The sequence below is a fragment of the Nannobrachium achirus genome, assembly GCF_963921795.1.
Source record: "Nannobrachium achirus genome assembly, chromosome: 21".
NCBI classification, from domain to species: Eukaryota; Metazoa; Chordata; class Actinopteri; order Myctophiformes; family Myctophidae; genus Nannobrachium; species Nannobrachium achirus.
Genome location: NC_137828.1, coordinates 42,013,598 through 42,030,313, shown reverse-complemented (window position 1 = coordinate 42,030,313; position 16,716 = coordinate 42,013,598). Strand labels below are relative to the sequence as shown.

At 42.9% G+C, this 16,716-nt stretch overlaps 1 protein-coding gene across 3 annotated transcripts in view; it reads left to right on the top strand.

Moving 5' to 3' along the window:
- The window catches only part of asap1b (ArfGAP with SH3 domain, ankyrin repeat and PH domain 1b), a 103,644-nt gene that overhangs the window by 35,549 nt on the left and 51,379 nt on the right, over positions 1-16,716 (top strand). For all 3 annotated transcript variants that reach the window (XM_080752207.1, XM_080752209.1, XM_080752208.1), the window contains exons 4-6: positions 6,963-7,037; positions 9,815-9,864; positions 10,404-10,533. In XM_080752207.1, coding sequence (XP_080608333.1) covers positions 6,963-7,037; positions 9,815-9,864; positions 10,404-10,533 — 255 coding nt within the window. The remainder of the gene's footprint in view (positions 1-6,962; positions 7,038-9,814; positions 9,865-10,403; positions 10,534-16,716) is intronic.

The window sequence follows — 16,716 nt, the reverse complement described above, 5'->3', positions numbered from 1 at the left end:
TGACAGGCTAGCTTTGTGCTGTACTGAGTGGTGAAGTACTATATCTATCCAGGGTTAGCATTGGTTCATGCATGCATGATTCAGATGATCGATTGTTTAACCCCTCTCGTGTGAACCTTTGGTGCATATTAATGACATGGTGGTCAAAACCATTCTCAGAGTCACGTCGGCTTCAGTCTCTGGAACATCTACCGCTCATCCTAATCACTTGGCGGCTAATGTGGCTTCACTAATGCCCCTCCTGGATGGATAATAAGATGATCCGTTCTGTTATTACCATGGTTATATTCCACCTCTGAACTCCTTTGACTGAATATTCAGGATATTTATACTTAAGTGCCACTGGCAGCACTTAATGCATCAGGATTCCTTCTCCACCAGTGTTATTATGAGGACTGGATGCAGTCCTCATACAGCACATTAAAGCACATTACATTCAGACAGAAGTGCTAACCTGCATGGACACTCACTTTCGAGGTGCCTGCCTCGAAAGTGAAAGCTATTTTCACAATTTCTGCCTCTAATATTTTACAATTTGGCCAATGTTTAATTTGTAATTTTAGAGGTATTAAAAAGTCCTTAAATTGTCACTTTCGAAATGTGCATATACCATCTAGTCTATACACTAAAACTTTATGTTGGTTTATTTACTGTAGAGTGAGAAAACAGTGTTGCACATTAAGTTAATAATCTGGGGACCCCCCATAATAATGTGGGGACCCCCCTGGGGGTCCCGACCCACAGGTCAAGAACCACTTTGTAGCCAATCTGGCTAGCCATCGTCAAAGAAAAGGTCCTTTTCACTCTGCGGAGCATAGAAGACTGTTCTCGAGAGACTCTGTAGCTGACCACTACTGCTGCTGCATCCAGTAGCTTTTAGCCTCTGATTGGGCTTGTTGTTTCAGACAGGAGTCTTATCTGGCTGCATGTGGATTTCCCCTGGCCGTTCTGTTGAGTAGTGTGTCCTGTTTGAGTCCACTGTGAATGATTGTTGTTGGAAGAAGAGCCCGCTCTCTCTCTCTCTCTCTCTCTCTCTCTCTCTCTCTCTCTCTCTGTCTCTTTCTAGGTCTCTCTCTCGTTCTCTTCCTCTCTTCCTTCCTGTGTGGCTGGCAGCGAGATTAGACTCCATAAATACACTCAAAGTGCCAGCGGCACGAAGAGCAACTCTTTGTGTGTGTGCGTGCGTGCGTGCGTGCAAGTATACATGCATATCCTAAAACCTTAAATCGGGCCACCTGTTGACAAGTGCCTACTGTATTGGTTTGAGAATTATTGGCCTACTGTATATAGTTTGTCCAGTCCACATTAACGCCTGTTACAGTGGTGAAAATTATAATTTCAGCCTCTCGAATCCTCATCCCTTCCCTCTATCTCCATCTGTGGTATTTTGAGTATTTTATTGAATAGCTCTTTCAGCCTCAATAACAGGAGCCGATGATGGCGTGAGTGTGCGTTTGCTGTGAACGAGTATTGACAAATGAAGCCTGGCGCGCCCAGGGTATCCCCGGCACGTGCTATTTGACTTCAATGCAAAAGTCAATAATGTAAAGATCACACAAAGACCTGAAGACTCATTTATTGCGACCGAAGGTCGCATATACTCTGAAGAACCGTGACGCTTGAGTGTCCTTCCGTACCCCTGTGATGTCAGTGTGATGTCAGCGAGTTGTGACATCACTTCCTGTACGGGCGGCTACACGAAATGTGGATAACACTATATATGGAGATAGTCCAGTCCATCATGTCATATGGGACTACCGTCATAGACAGTAGCCAAAAGAGAAGGATACACAAGACTAAGAAAGACAAAAAAAGGAGGAGGAGGATAAAGATACCAAAAGGAGAGAGAAGAAAGGGTGGATGAGGTACAATGTGTCTCAGAAAAGAAAAGGAGGTGGCAACGGGGGCAGCTAGATAAAGTTATTAGGCCTGGATCCGACTTTAAGTCGACGCACAGGATTCCAGAAGTGTAGCGCTTATTCGCTCTTGTATCAAACTGGTACTCGAAACGTTCTTAGAATTTAATATATATTTTCTAAAGTAAATATGGGGCGGCTGTGAAAAAAAGAGAAGAATAAAAAAGAAAAAAAGGAGGAGGAGGATAAAGATACCAAAAGGAGAGAGAAGAAATGGTGGATGAGGTACAATGTGCGGTATCCTCCTTGTCAAGCTCGACGTTGGTCATTTGGACCTATACATGGAGAAATGGAGCGAACCTGTTTGGCCTAAACATGGAGATGTGGTACAGAATGACTCATATATGGGCATAAAAAGTATGTCATGTGACATCACTTCCTGTACAGACAGTCAGACAGACAGCCATTGACTCCGGCCTAACAATGGCTACTGTCTATGACGGTAGTCCCATATGACATGATGGACTGGACTATCTCCATATATAGTGTTCTCCACATCTCCATGTTTAGGCCCTATCGCTCACACCCTAGGTGGGGTTGGCGATAGGGCCTTTCTGTGTGGAGTTTGCATGTTCTCCCCGTGTCTGCTAGGGTTGATACCCTCACAAAAACATGAACAAACTCCCCCCAGAATGATAACAACTAGAATCGTCAGAGAAACGCTGTGGTTGGCCAGATGGTCAAGAATTGGCGCGACCTCGCCCTTTAGGGCGAGGTCCAGTGTTGTACCCGAACGCGTTCAAAGAACGATCGTTCGTGAACACGTTCGTATTTTGGGCGAACGTGAACTGAACGTAATTGTTTTCGCTTGATGAACGATATTGTCGAACGCGGTCATTCTGACGCCCGTGAACGGCGTTCGTCGGCCGTTCATGCGGCGGTCCGCGCCTCCGTGGTCGCCTGTCCTCTCCTCTCTCTTTTCATTCACATGCTCCAATAATGCACTGCACGCAGCCCCTCGTGAAGCGGTGCTTTCTGCACTCTGCAGCTGGCAGCTGCACTGTGAATCTCCTCCTCGTTACGTCTCACAAGCCTATACTTTGTCCTATGTGTGTTGCACGGCGAAAATAGCTGATCTGCAAGCTCACAACGTGTCGCATCCACGAGACAACGTGAGCTTGTAGATCAGCTATTTTAACCAACGCGGAAACACAAGTGTTTCGTATGAAACACCTGTTTGTTAAGACTCGGAAGGAGGCACTCCATTCCTATGGGTGTCGCTAACGCCAGGTTTAGAAACGTCTGCCTTCAGGAAGACTGGGCACTGGGCACATAAATATTGTGAGCACCTCAATGTTAAGTTGGATGAAATTATTGCTGTGTATGGTTCTATATGGGCTGTGTCAATAATTTTGACAAATAATAGCATGCAGCAACGTCTAAAAATGTATATATTATATATATAGACCTATATATATATATATATATATATAATATATATATTTGAATAGCCAAAAGTATAAAAACAATTATGGTTAAAAAAGAACGAAAAAGAACTAAGTTAGTTCATTTTGGGGAACCATGAACTTTAGTTCAAAATATAGAATTATGAACTAGAAATGAACTAGTTCATTTTAGAAGTTCTGAACTTGAACTTGAACTAGTTCGTTTTTAAAGTGAACTTTCCCAACACTGGCGAGGTCGCATGTCACCCTGAGGTCGCATTCCACCCTCAGGTGTCTTACTAGTATATACATACTGTACTGTACACTTTATACTTTACATATATAGAGAGAGAGCGCGATCAACCAGGTGGTAGATGGTGATAAAAGTTGAGTTAATATGTAGATTGGTCCTTATAGGATCAACTGGAACCAAACCTTGAAAAAGGTTAAAGTTCAGCGCACAAAAAAGAAAAAGAAAAAAAGAAAAGAGGCGCTTAAGATCAAGGTACTTAAATCATGTCTGCAAACGTTTCAAATGTTGTAGGTCCGGTGCTCACTCCCTATCTCTCTCTCCCAATTTCCTATCTAACTTCACTTCACTATCAATAAAGGCACAACCCCCCCCCCCCCCCCCCCCCAAAAAAAAGAAAATAAATAAAGGTACCTTGATTTTTCACCCTCTCCTCCGTGATTTCCTTCGAGTGCTCTGATCTTCACTCATTTATATAGATGTCGATGTGAATTAAAAATGTAATTTTGGTCAGATTTAGGTTCAGCTTTAGGCACAATATAATTACTTTTTCACAGGGTCGTGTTCCAGAAACAGCAGAACCTCTAGTAGCGTTAGCAGCCAAACTTATCAGTCATTTACTCCTCCTGTTGTCACCCAGAGAGGGAGACGATGAGGAAGATCTGGAGAGAGGGAGAGAGTACATGATGAGAGTACACCACCACCACCAGCAGCCAGCCAGGCAGGCAGCTAGCCAGTCAGAGGGAGAGATTGATTCTGACGTTGGCCATATGCAGCAGAGGCACTTAAGAAGCACATTAGCGCCCATTAAGTGTTGTTTATTTCCTTCACAACTGCTCTCAGTGTGCGGGTGTGGGTGTGTGTGCGTGCGTGTGTGTGCATGCACGCGTGTGCACGTACTTGGCCGTGGAGAACAAGGATTTAAATGCTTAGCACAGTTGTATATGACCTCGCTGATCCGACAACGGTTAGGGCTGCTGAGCCTGGTTGCAACTAGAGAAGGGACGTTCGCGAACGAATCGAGTCTTTTGAACGGCTCTTTGAAATGAACGATGGGATCCGGTTCACAGTAGGGAGCCGTGCAATGTAGAAATACTCTGCCAAAAGTAGAAGTTTGGAATTAAAATATACTTGTGTAAAAGTACAAAAGTATTGGTATCAAAAATGCACTTAAAGTACCAATAGTAGAAAGTATTATGCAAAATGTCCCATTTCACAAGTTTTCCAATGGATAAAATGTAGGACGCGATGCATTGTGAGCTTGTAGATCGTCTATTTTCAAATGGCCGAAATGTAGATATGGCCGAAATGTATATAGGGTTGACGTGATTTGTAATTATAATCAAAATCTACAAAGTGACAATTAACTAAAATTAGTCTTTTTTTTTTTTTTTTTACAAATCTCTTTATTCATTTTTGGCAGGAATAGTAGAAGGCATCGTAATAAGTAATATAACAAATGTAAACTGCACTTATTTTACATATTCAACATTGAAAGTTAGTGTATAAAGATTCAATAAAATAAAGAGAACACACAAATGAAACAAAAACATACAGTCGCAAAATCCCATTCACACTTTCAACCAGGACAAGACAAAAGACAGAGGGAAACACATGAGGATGGGGGGGGGGGGGGGGTCTCTGCTCAGGTTAATTGTTATTGTTAACTTCGTTTGTGATCGTGAGCGTGCAGATGTAATCCAGCACGGGCTGCCACGTTTTGTGGAAGGATTCCAAGGAACCTCTGAGGGAGAATCTAAGTCTTTCAAGTTTGATACAGTATAGAATTTCGTGAATCCATCGGTTGTGTGATGGGGGAGATGGATGTATCCAATTAAGGAGTATCAATCTCCTTGCCAACAGGGTTGTAAAAGCTATTACTCGTCGTAAATAGGAAGGTAAGTTAGAGATTCCGAAAAGGGCAATAATGGGGTCAGGAACAATTTGCATGTTTAATGCCCTTCCCAAGGTATTAAATATTGCTGTCCAAAACCCTGACAGTTTGGGGCAGGACCAAAACATATGCATGTAATCTGCAGGCGACTGTTTGCATCTATTACATGCATCCGACCTCTCAGGATATATCCTGGCTAGTTTTGCATTTGTGTAGTGGACTCGGTGTAGGATCTTGCATTGCAAAAGTCTATGTCGTGCACAAATGGAAGAAGTATGTACTGAGTCTAAAATCTCATCCCATTGCTCATCAGACATAGTAATCCTGAGGTCCTGGTCCCAAGCTGCCCTTAAGGAGTCAAGACGAGTATAATTGAATTTAGAGATGTCATCGTATATAATCGAAATTAGCTTTTTTTGACCAGAATCAAGTGTCAAGAGTGAATCAAACGCGGTTGCCGGTGGGCGGTTAGGAAACTGGGGGTACTTATTTCTAATGAAATTCCTAATTTGGAAGTAACTAAATAAATGGGAATTAGGAAGATTGAAGTTAGTTATTAGTTCTGCAAATGAGGAAAAAATACCATTAGTGTAGAGGTCATTGATAGTTCGTAAGCCCCTATTAGACCAGATCTTAAAGGCTGGGTCAGTGCATGACGGGAGAAATAGATGGTTACTGTGTACTGGGGCTAGTCTAGATGTTGTGTGGAGGCCAAATTGTTTCCTGAACTGAGACCAAATTTAGTCTTTTTGAACGGCTCTTTGAAAGGAACGGATCCCAGAGATCCGGCTCACTTCAAAGAACCATAAATCCTATCTCTAGTGGCAACCTGAGCTACCGGCTACATCAGGGCTTAACAGTAGTCTGCAATACAACGGTTAGGGGTGCTGAGCCTAGTGGCAACCTGAGCTACCGGCTACATCAGGGCTTTAACAGTAGTCTGCAATACAGGGCTGCTGAACTGCATTTATCAGTGCTGCTGGTTGGTTGGCTTCTCCCTGGCTACGGGCAACACTTAATGCATCAGTGCTCCGCTGCTTAAAGGATTCTTTCTGCACCAGCGTTATGAGAGCTGGATGGATGCTGCTGCTGCAAGCTCTCGTTTGCATGTTCGACAAGGCTAATCTATAATCCTGCTGAGTTTTGGATTTGACGTAAATTCCTGTTTTCATCACTGCTGGTATTGGACTGAAAGAAAATGTCTCATCTGTCCCATTCCGTATAATAATTTTCACGTAGTCTTTATATTCATCAAAAATATATTGTATTCAATATAATATTTTGATAGTTATTAAAGGACGACTTCACCCATTTTCAACCTATCTTCGTAATAGTTGGTCCTCACTAATGTTCATATTTACAGTATATCCACTATTTCTTCATGACCAAGGACCATTGATATGAAGATTTTAAATGGCTGACGTCGACCTAATGTCATTGAAGTAGGACTGCAATACACGGTTCTGTGCTACCTAGAGTGTGTTGTGTTTTGACTGCAATGTGTTTCCCCCCATCAGCTCCAGAGCCTCAGCCATAATGTCATCTTCACCCTGGACTCACTGCTGAAGGGGGACCTGAAAGGCGTGAAGGGGGTAAGTTTGACTGGACACAACATTCCTCTTCCTAGGCTCTCATACTCTCTGTGTCTCTCTTTCTGTCTCTCTGTCTCATACTCTCTATCTCCATTTCTTTCATACACTCTCTTCCCCCCTCTCTCTCCCATCCTTACTCTCTCTCTCTCTTTATGCTCTCTATTCTTCTCTCTCTCTCTCTCTCTCTCTCTCTCTCTCTCTCTCTCTCTCTCTCTCTCTCTCTCTCTGGCCCCCCATGGGATGAGACAGGAGGAGGGGGAATAGAAGCCCACTCAGCACATCTATCCATTCATCTATTGACGTGTGTGTGTGTGTGTGTGTGTGTGTGTGTGTGTGTGTGTGTGTGTGTGTGTGTGTGTGTGTGTGTGTGTGTGTGTGCATGCGTGCACGCGCGCAAGGGAGAGGGAGTGTGTACGTATGTGTCAGCACATCTCTTTATTCATCCCTCGACTTCTGTATGCATTGTGTTTATGTGTGTGTGTGTGTGCATGTCAGCAAGTCTCTAATCTACCTCTCCAACTTGTGTGTGTCTGTGATTTGTAGTTTGAGCATCTAACATAGGGGAAATCAGGATTGGAAGGGGAGGGGAAGGGGGGTCTGGGGAAGTCTGTCTCTGTTGAAAAGATCTCAGTGTAAAGTGTACTAGCCTGTCGTTGTGGCGTGTCTTGAAGACAGCGCTGCACATAAATGGGTCATGAACCCATGGGGGCGGGGCAGGGGGGAGGAGGGGCGTGGCCATTTAACTGGTCTTCCCCCGGACATAAATTATATGCAGAGTGTAGACTTTGACTAGAGTGTCCCCCTGGTGAACCCAGCACTGGAAAGTAACCTAAGTACATCTACTCAAGTACTGTACTTAAATGCAATTTCCAATTTTCAGTACTTTTACTTCTACTCCTCTACATCTCAGAGGCAAATATTATACTTTTACTCCAGTAAAATTATTTGAAAACTTAGTTACTAGTTACTTTGTACACTTCAGCCCTATGTACTGTACATGTCGGCCATTTGAAAATAGCAGATCCACACAAGCTCACATTGTGAACTTGTAGATCTGCTATTTTCAAACGTTTTTTTGTTTTGTTTTTTGTTTTTTTTTTACATTTTAGACTTTTGAAAACTTTTCAGAATTTTTGCAGAATTGATACTTTTACTTAAAGGAGTGGCGACACCGGCCGAAATTTAACATTATGATACAGTAGGTCACGTGGTGTTTCTTCAAACAGTCTGAAAAGGAGGCGGGGCCGTATCAGTTAGTAGTGAATGTATACTTCGTCCGTCGTGCGGTGCCGCGCAATGTATACTTCGTCCGTCGTGCGGTGCCGCGCACAACGTGATGGCTTGTTGTTAGCGTGTAGCCCGGCTAACGCTGCACCGCACGGCTATTTGCGAGAGCTATTGTGTGTGTACACACACACACACGCACGCGCGCGCGCGCGAAAGCACACACACACACACACAGGCTACACACACAAAGAGTGTATGAGCCACGGCACGGACCTCAGTCCGGCCGCTGTGCTCCGGTGAGACAGCGGACATGGCTTGCTCCGGTCGGTCTGGTGCTCCAGTCAGGTTAGGGCAAGAGACAGCAGGGTATGGCCGACAAAACCGTCTCATAGACGGGGAGAAGCGTGTTGACCCTCGTACACCTTTTTTGACACCTTTTTTGAAGAAGACATGTACTTTTTTATCGGTCTAACCATTGATTTTTATAGCGAATGCTATATCATTTTTACCCCTAGAACTGATAGTTTTAAAGTTGGTTTAGAAAGTCGGAAACACACCTCGGACAGCTTTTTTTGGGGTAGTTTCAAAAGATAATGATATGGATAATCGACTCCGCCCCTCCCCCCATATTAGCCCAATCAAATTAATTTATTTCAGTTACTGTACAGAAAGTACTACTTTCAGTACAGTAACTACAATAAATTAATTTGATTGGGTCATTTAACATGGGGGTACATGACATCATTAAAAAAAAATGCTAATTTGATAGCCTTAATTAGCCGTTTTGGCCATGTCACTCCACCTTTAACTAAATTGAGTACTTTTTCCACCACTGGATTCAGGGCGTAGACTTTGACTGGACCCTTGGCAGTGGTGGAAGAAGTACTCACATTATTTACTTAACTAAAAGTATCAATACTCTGTTGCAAGTAAACGTCCTTTATTCAAAATGTACTTGAGTAAAAAATACAAAAGTATCCACATCAAAATATACTTTTAAGTACCAAAAGTAAAAGTACTTATTATGCAGATTGTCCCATTTCACAAGTTCAATAGGTTTTGTAAATCTTTTGAAATTAGCTGATCTACAACGTGCCACTTGCAAGCTTGTAGATCGGCTATCTTCAAATAGCTGAAAAGCACATAGTAACTATAGTAACTAAAGTTTTTCAAATAATTGTAGTGGAATAAAAAAAGTACAATATTTGCCTCTGAGATGCAGTGGAGTAGAAGTAAAAGTAAAAAAAAAACAGTAAATAAAAAAATACATCAAAATTGTACTTGAGTACCAAAGAAAGTACAGTACTTGAGTAATTGTACTTAGTTACTTTACACCACTGCCCTCTGGTGACCCCTGTGTGTGTGTGTGTGTGTGTGTGTGTGTGTGTGTGTGTGTGTGTGTGTGTGTGTGTGTGTGTGTGTGTGTGTGTGTGTGTGTGTGTGTGTGTGTGTGCGCGCGTGTGTGTGTGTGTGTGCGCGTGCGTGCGTGCGTGCGTGTGTGTGCGCGCGCGGTTTGTTGACGTTTGTGTGTTGCTCCCATGTCTCTGCAGGACATAAAGAAGCCCTTTGACAAAGCGTGGAAAGACTACGAGGCCAAGTTGTAAGTATTTCACTCAGTGTTGTTGTCCTAGTTGTGTTATTACATCATCTGTACTGTGTAGTGTACATGTTTGGGATTGTTTCCAGTTCATTCTAGTTTTATGAGTTGATCTGGTAACCGTTGATAATGCTTGTCATGCACAATTCCATTCCAATCAATCAATCAATCAATCAATCAATCAATCAATCAATCAATCAATCAGTTCAGCAGTTGAATCGAACAGTTTGATTGATTGAATACTATTTGTCAGAAATGTAAACGGCATGTGGTACTGTATAAGGCATTAAGGTTAAAAGAATAGCCCAAAAAAGTCCAGGGGACTCCTGTTTCCATTGTGTTCAATGATATACAAAATTAACACAATAATACATGTCATCAACACATGCAAACACTATATGTCCAGAAGACATGGAAAGATTTACATTTACCTCTTACCCTTTTTGTCTCCGGATAGATAGTTTTGATGGCTTGTAACTGTACGCACATCTATTCTGGCAGGAGATTCAGTCTGACCTCTGTTCCTATCCTCTGTGTCACAGTACAAAGATCGAGAAGGAGAAGCGAGAGCACGCCAAGCAGCACGGGATGATCCGCACAGAGATCACAGGGGCCGAGATCGCGGAGGAGATGGAGAAGGAACGCCGTCTCTTCCAGCTGCAGATGTGTGAGGTAAGCTTGTGAGGTAACCCCACCAAGGGGGGTAAACCCCTTTCGCTGGAATTGAAGCTCACTTCCGGGTTTGCGTTCAGCCTTCTGTTCCTATTAATGGCCCAGCAGATGTCCCCACTTTACCGGCCGCAAAACATCAATGTCATCTCAATACGTTTTGGGGCGAAATGTACACTTTTATTACCTAGGCAACATTCACACAGGCACGTTTTATGACGATTAAAACGAATCCTATAACGTATTGTTGGAAAATACACAACGGTTGGGCATGTGTGAAGACGCATCCGTATTCTTTTTCGAATAAAAGAAACGAATGCAAATCCACAAAAAAACGGTGGTTTCGATGCGCTACCGCAAACGCTTCCCTGTTGGTGTGAATCCATCCGTCTCAAATACATGCAATGGAACATTGTGGTAGGCTATATAGAGCCATGTGCGGGTTAAATCCATAGCTATTTATAAAAGGTTAAATCCCCCCGTCTGTTCTCATTAGATTTCTGACGATTCTGGCCGCCTCCTCCCCTCAGTTGATTTCTGATCACCGCTCCCTCGATCGCACATGGTGTATTATTTGTGAGGAGTTGTTGCTCACAGTTAAATAAAAGGAAAGTGCCACAGGAGTCACTTGTATAGCTGTATATCATATAATATAGGCCGATGTGTGGGTCTTGCTCGCGCGCGCGGCTCTCTGTGCCAAATCGTGTCCAGATGGAGACGGCGAGACGCTTCATGCGCGGAGCGCAAAGAGGGAGCCAGCGGAGGGAAAGACGAGGGTCAGAGAAAGAGAGAGAGAGAGACTGAGAGAGAGACTGAGAGAGAGAGAGAGAGAGAGAGAGAGAGAGAGAGAGAGAGAGACGTTGACGCTCTACTCTTCATATCTTGCTAAAGTATTTTCTGTCTGGTTTATTGCTGGTAGATTTTGCGAGTCCCTCCCGCCGCCGCTGGTTTTATTTTGTGATCGCCCGTTTACGACCGTCGACCGCAGATAAATAGGCTAATGCGGCGCTTGCGGGGGTCCTGCGGTTACATTGTGAGTTGAACTTGAAGAATTAATAAACACAGGGAGATGGAGGAGGCATTATTATGCAGCTTGGATACATACATGTCCCTGGACAGACGTGGACGATTCCTTGTTTCGGATGACAAAGTGCTGTGCGAGCGCAAACGTATCAATTAAATATGCAAGAATGTGGCAACTTCACCCCTCCCATTCGCACGACTAAACCGAATTATATTATGAGAATGTGGCCCTAGTAAACCTTTTCACAAACACTTTAACATACCCGAGGGAAGTAGGGGTGCTGGAGGTGCGGCCGCACCCCCTCCCCCACGTCCCACCGCACCCCCCACCGCACCCCCTAAAGGGGGGTTGGGGGAAAAATATTGCCGATCGGCAAGTAGAGGCTCTGACATCAGTGGCGTGAAGTAGGAGCTATTGGCTACTTCTATTTCCAGTACAATTTCAAAATAAACATGTGTTGAATGATTGTATAGACAAAAAAAAAAGAAAGGCTCTTGTTTTGAAATGTGCTTCTGGGCACTGTCTAGAGAGGAAATGGCTTTCAAAGGACTTCCCTTTTAACTTGTCTGAGCGTCTGTCTCTCCGTGCGTAACATATGTGTCATGGACTCGGTGAATTATAACAATACGGGCATAAAGGAATATACAGAACACCAAGACAACACAACCTAGGCTATGAAGGCATTAAACATCGCCCTCTGCTAGCCCTGGCGTCCTCACTGGTGAGTCGTGGCTATAGACTTGTAATGATGAATGCTATGTTATGCTGCTGTGCTGCCTGGCTAGGCTAATGTTTGGGCTAGCTAGTGGCTAATGGCTGTGGTGTACCAGAACCAGCTGTTTCCTAACACTGGGGTCTGGACCGATTTGGCGGACACGTTGTATGGGTCACAACGCACTGAACGCAGTGCGAAGCAACTCGTTGTGAGCTTGTAGATCTGCTATTTTCACTACTTGTTTGGTACAGGGTAGTAATGTCTCTTGGTTCACGGGCTAAAAAGTTTGGGAACCATCATGCTTGTTGTTGCAGACAGTGGTGTAAAGTAACTAAGTAGATTAACTGAAAAGCTCTGGGAACTGAATGATTTTATGAAACTGGCACTTGTTGTCTGACTGTCTGTTGGTACCAAAAAATCCAGGCTATATCTTGCTGGATGGTGCGTGTGGAGATGTAAGGAAAGCCGTTCCCGATTGTGTTACATTTAGCTAAAAAAGACTGCGGAAACCCGAATAAAACATGATAAAAATCGATAAAAAACGCCAACAGCACCCCCTACTGTAAATTAGTTCCTGCGGCCATGCACTTTAAGTCTTTTTTTAAATCATAAGTTATGGTCCCATTCATTTTAAGATGGATGATAAAGTAGGGTATGTTTCTATGCTTTCGACTGGTTCAACCGAGTGAAGCCAGCCAGCACCAGTAGCATTCATTTGATTCACTTCCGTTAGCATTTCTGGACTGGATATTGAATGATGGTGGATTTGAATTTGCTGCAAAATAGGCTTCATTTTACGGTCTGTAGAAACCAATATTGTGATGCTGTCCATTTATGAGGTAATGGTTATTAAAGTAAAGTATTAAAGGAGCTATAGTCAACTTTTTCATTGTAGGGCCGACACTTTGTTTACATCCTAGTCTATAGACTAGAATGTAAACAAAGTGTCGGTCTGACAATGGCCAAAATGATTATTCTATCTTTATTTTACGCTTTTTGTGGTCATTTTTTAATAGAAACACATATATGAAGCTTATTTTTTTATAAAATATTTTCAAAACATTCTTTTTATTTTAGCATCCATTTTTCAAGAAAAAGTTGACTATAGCTCCTTTAAGTACATTTCTACAATGGCCAATAGATGCTTGGGTATTTATTCAAGAGGTTCCAAGAATCAAGTTCACCAATGCTGAAAGCAATCTTTACCAGTCCCATTTGGCACGAGGACCCCGAAGCAAGTTCAAATACGACTAAGGTTTCTGAACATAATGAGGCCGGTCACCTGTTCGATCCCCACCTGTGTGTCATGGACTCTGACGGTGAGCAAAGTCCCTCTGGGTGAGTTCTAGCCAAACAGCTCAAATGTAACTGATCTCTCTGAGAGGTTTTCTGTGTTCATGCTCGTTCCCTCTGAGAGGCTCTTTCACTATTTACTTTTACCTCTTTATGTTTCTAAGATGGATGGCGTTAATTTAGAGGTGTGTTGTTGTTGGTCCACTGTAAGGGAAGATAAAGGGGGCCAAAAGATAGAGCTGTCCTCCTCTATTAATGCCAGGACAAGATGCTATCGATGGTGGGGCCGTTTTAGCACATAGTTCTTCAGGTATAGTCGTGGGATTAAGGCATCTTCAACAACAGATCACAATCAGTGGTTGAATCGTTTACCATTTTACCCATAACGTGCGTATCAGTCGATACCGAGTACCAATCCGATACCAGTGTGTAATTTAAACAGATCTAGGACAGTATTTCTCAAAGTGGGGTCCAGGGACTCAGGGTCCCTTGAGGGGGTTCCAAATAGAGCTGGGATCGGGCCGATTTATTCAGCCCCAACCCGAAACGTGAATGACAGCTTTTTTCCCACCCCGAATCGAATCATTAAAATGCGTCCGACCCTTATTTTTCCCACCGCTTTTTCCCCTCCTTTCTTTTTCTTTAAGGAAGCCACTGATTTACACTGACTAGCAAACTTTTACTAATGTGCAGTACATGCAGCTTGCCTGCTTGTTACCCTTAATATGAATATTAAGCCACACTGTGGCTTGTGGAAGTAGTAATTAGTAAATAGTATGTTGATTATTAAACCTGCAGGCTGCAGCATTAGCGCGAGCAGAAACACAGTGCCACACACACCAGGAGTTGTGCGCTGCGTGCATCATCAGAGAGAGTGCATGTTGCATGTCATAGGTAGGTAGGCTATATCAACAACATGTCCGACCCGAATCGACGTCCGACCATTCATTATGAAAATGCGTCTGTTCCTAGACCGTTTCCGGTCGGGTATCCCAGCTCTATTTCCAAATGGACCCTTTACAGGTCTGTAACTCTGAGAGTTTATCAATGGAACCAAATGGACCCTTACAACATCATCAGCTGAAGCATTCAAAATATGACTGTAAATGAAATATCATCATCATGTGATAAATGACGTGGTATCGGATTGGCATAGACTGGCATGCTCACTAAGACCAGCATTTGAACACATTCTATGCCAGGTATTTATTAATTCCGGTCGGTAGACCTTGCCACTTGCCAGCATTGAACCTCATTTATTGAACCTTACTTTGAAGACCCACGAAGCCACGAGCATGTCCATATTGTGTAGATTCACGCTACTGTATCATCGAACAATATGTTTTCTTTCACCCAGAAGGATTTTTTTTACCGCGACCGTTCACCACATAGTTGCGGCCATTTTTCTGCATCCCTGTTCCATTGAAGTGAATCCTGAAGCGAATATGCAGATGCCTACAACCGCCCAAAGCATCATGGGAAACTGAGAACCTACTCGTCAATGGCATCAAAATGTGTTGTTAAGCCGTATCGGCAGCTTTTCCGATACTGGTATCAGTATCGGGAAAAACTCTAAATACGAATAATGTGTCAGTGAGTCTAACATTGCAAAGAAATCTTGTCAATGAGCATCCAGTTACGTATTGTATGTGACAGATGGGACTCATGTTATACAGCCAATTAGTCATGCACAGACAGTAATACTATTCATAACTAATTAATACGGGCTCAAAAGCTAAATTGTTATCTCTGCATGTTAGTCACTGACTGTGCTGGTCTCGTGAGGTCGTTTTGGTTTTGAGTATGCCAATGTACAATACTAGTTTATTTATGATTTGAGGAAATCTCTTCTCTTCTTCACAGATGCCTGAAGAAGGTCAACGTGACCGAAATATTGCTTAAATAATAAAATTGTTCATATTGTGCAAGTGCATACGGCATGCGGGTGATTTTGTTTTATTATACGTTGATCCCTGCCTACACACCCGTCTCTGAGCCGACCCATTGTGCATAAGACTTTGTTTCCTAATGAATCATCAAGTAAAATGATCATGATCGTGACAGCGCTATTTACAGTATAGTTATAGTTAATCATGATTGGTGTGGGCCTCTCACAATTATTACATTATCGCATAATTATTTCACATAATTGTGATTTCTTTTTTGCATAATAGTCTTAATCGTTTCCATGTTGGAAAATGTCCATACATTTTCAAGTATGGCAAGTTATAAAATACAGTATGTCAGTAATTTCTTTGTATATTTCAGTTATTTGTCATATCTGCACCTGTTTACGAACCTAAAAGGCAAAAAAATGCAATTAAATCGTTAATCAGTCATTTGAGTGACAATTAATCACATTTATTTTTTCTTGGGGGGGTGATAGAGGGGTCCATGTTGACACTGTCCTTTCCCAGACTGACATCCAACAACAAGGCCACTGGGAACAGCAAAGCTCTCTGTTCACTCCCCTTAACCTAATTTCACCCCCCCCCCCCCTCCACACACACACAGTGTTTTAGAATAACAAGAACGCTCTCAACCCAAAACACGCTCGCCCGGGCCAAATCTGCCGACCATGGAACGGTTGCCTAAACCTAACCTTATTCCTAAACGTAACCTCAGTAAAACTACACCTAAACCTAACCTTATTCCTAAACGTAACCTCAGTAAAACTACACCTAAACCTAACCTTATTCCTAAACGTAACCTCAGTAAAACTACGCCTAAACCTAACCTTATTCTTAAACGTAACCTCAGTAAAACGACGCCTAAACCTAACTTTATATCTAAATTTAAGTCTTGTTCAAGGACTCTGGGGGAGCCCGGGATCGTGTTCTAATGACCTTTCGGGAACCCTCCGTATTCTGATGACGGTTTCTCTACCCCTGAGCCACTGCCGCCAAACGTGGCTGTATGTAGATTGTGGAACAGCAGCAACATATACTGCAGGTTTGCAATCATAACACCTAAACATCATCGCTACATTTTCAGTCATCCTGTTTTATTTAGCTTTTAGTCTATGCTCACTCTCTCACTCTCAACCACCAGATTTAGAGGATGCCCTCTCTCTCCTCTTTTATCTCAACTCTTTCATCCTACGCTGCGAGGAAAGGCAGTGCTCAGCATGCTGTGTTATTCTATTATTCTATTC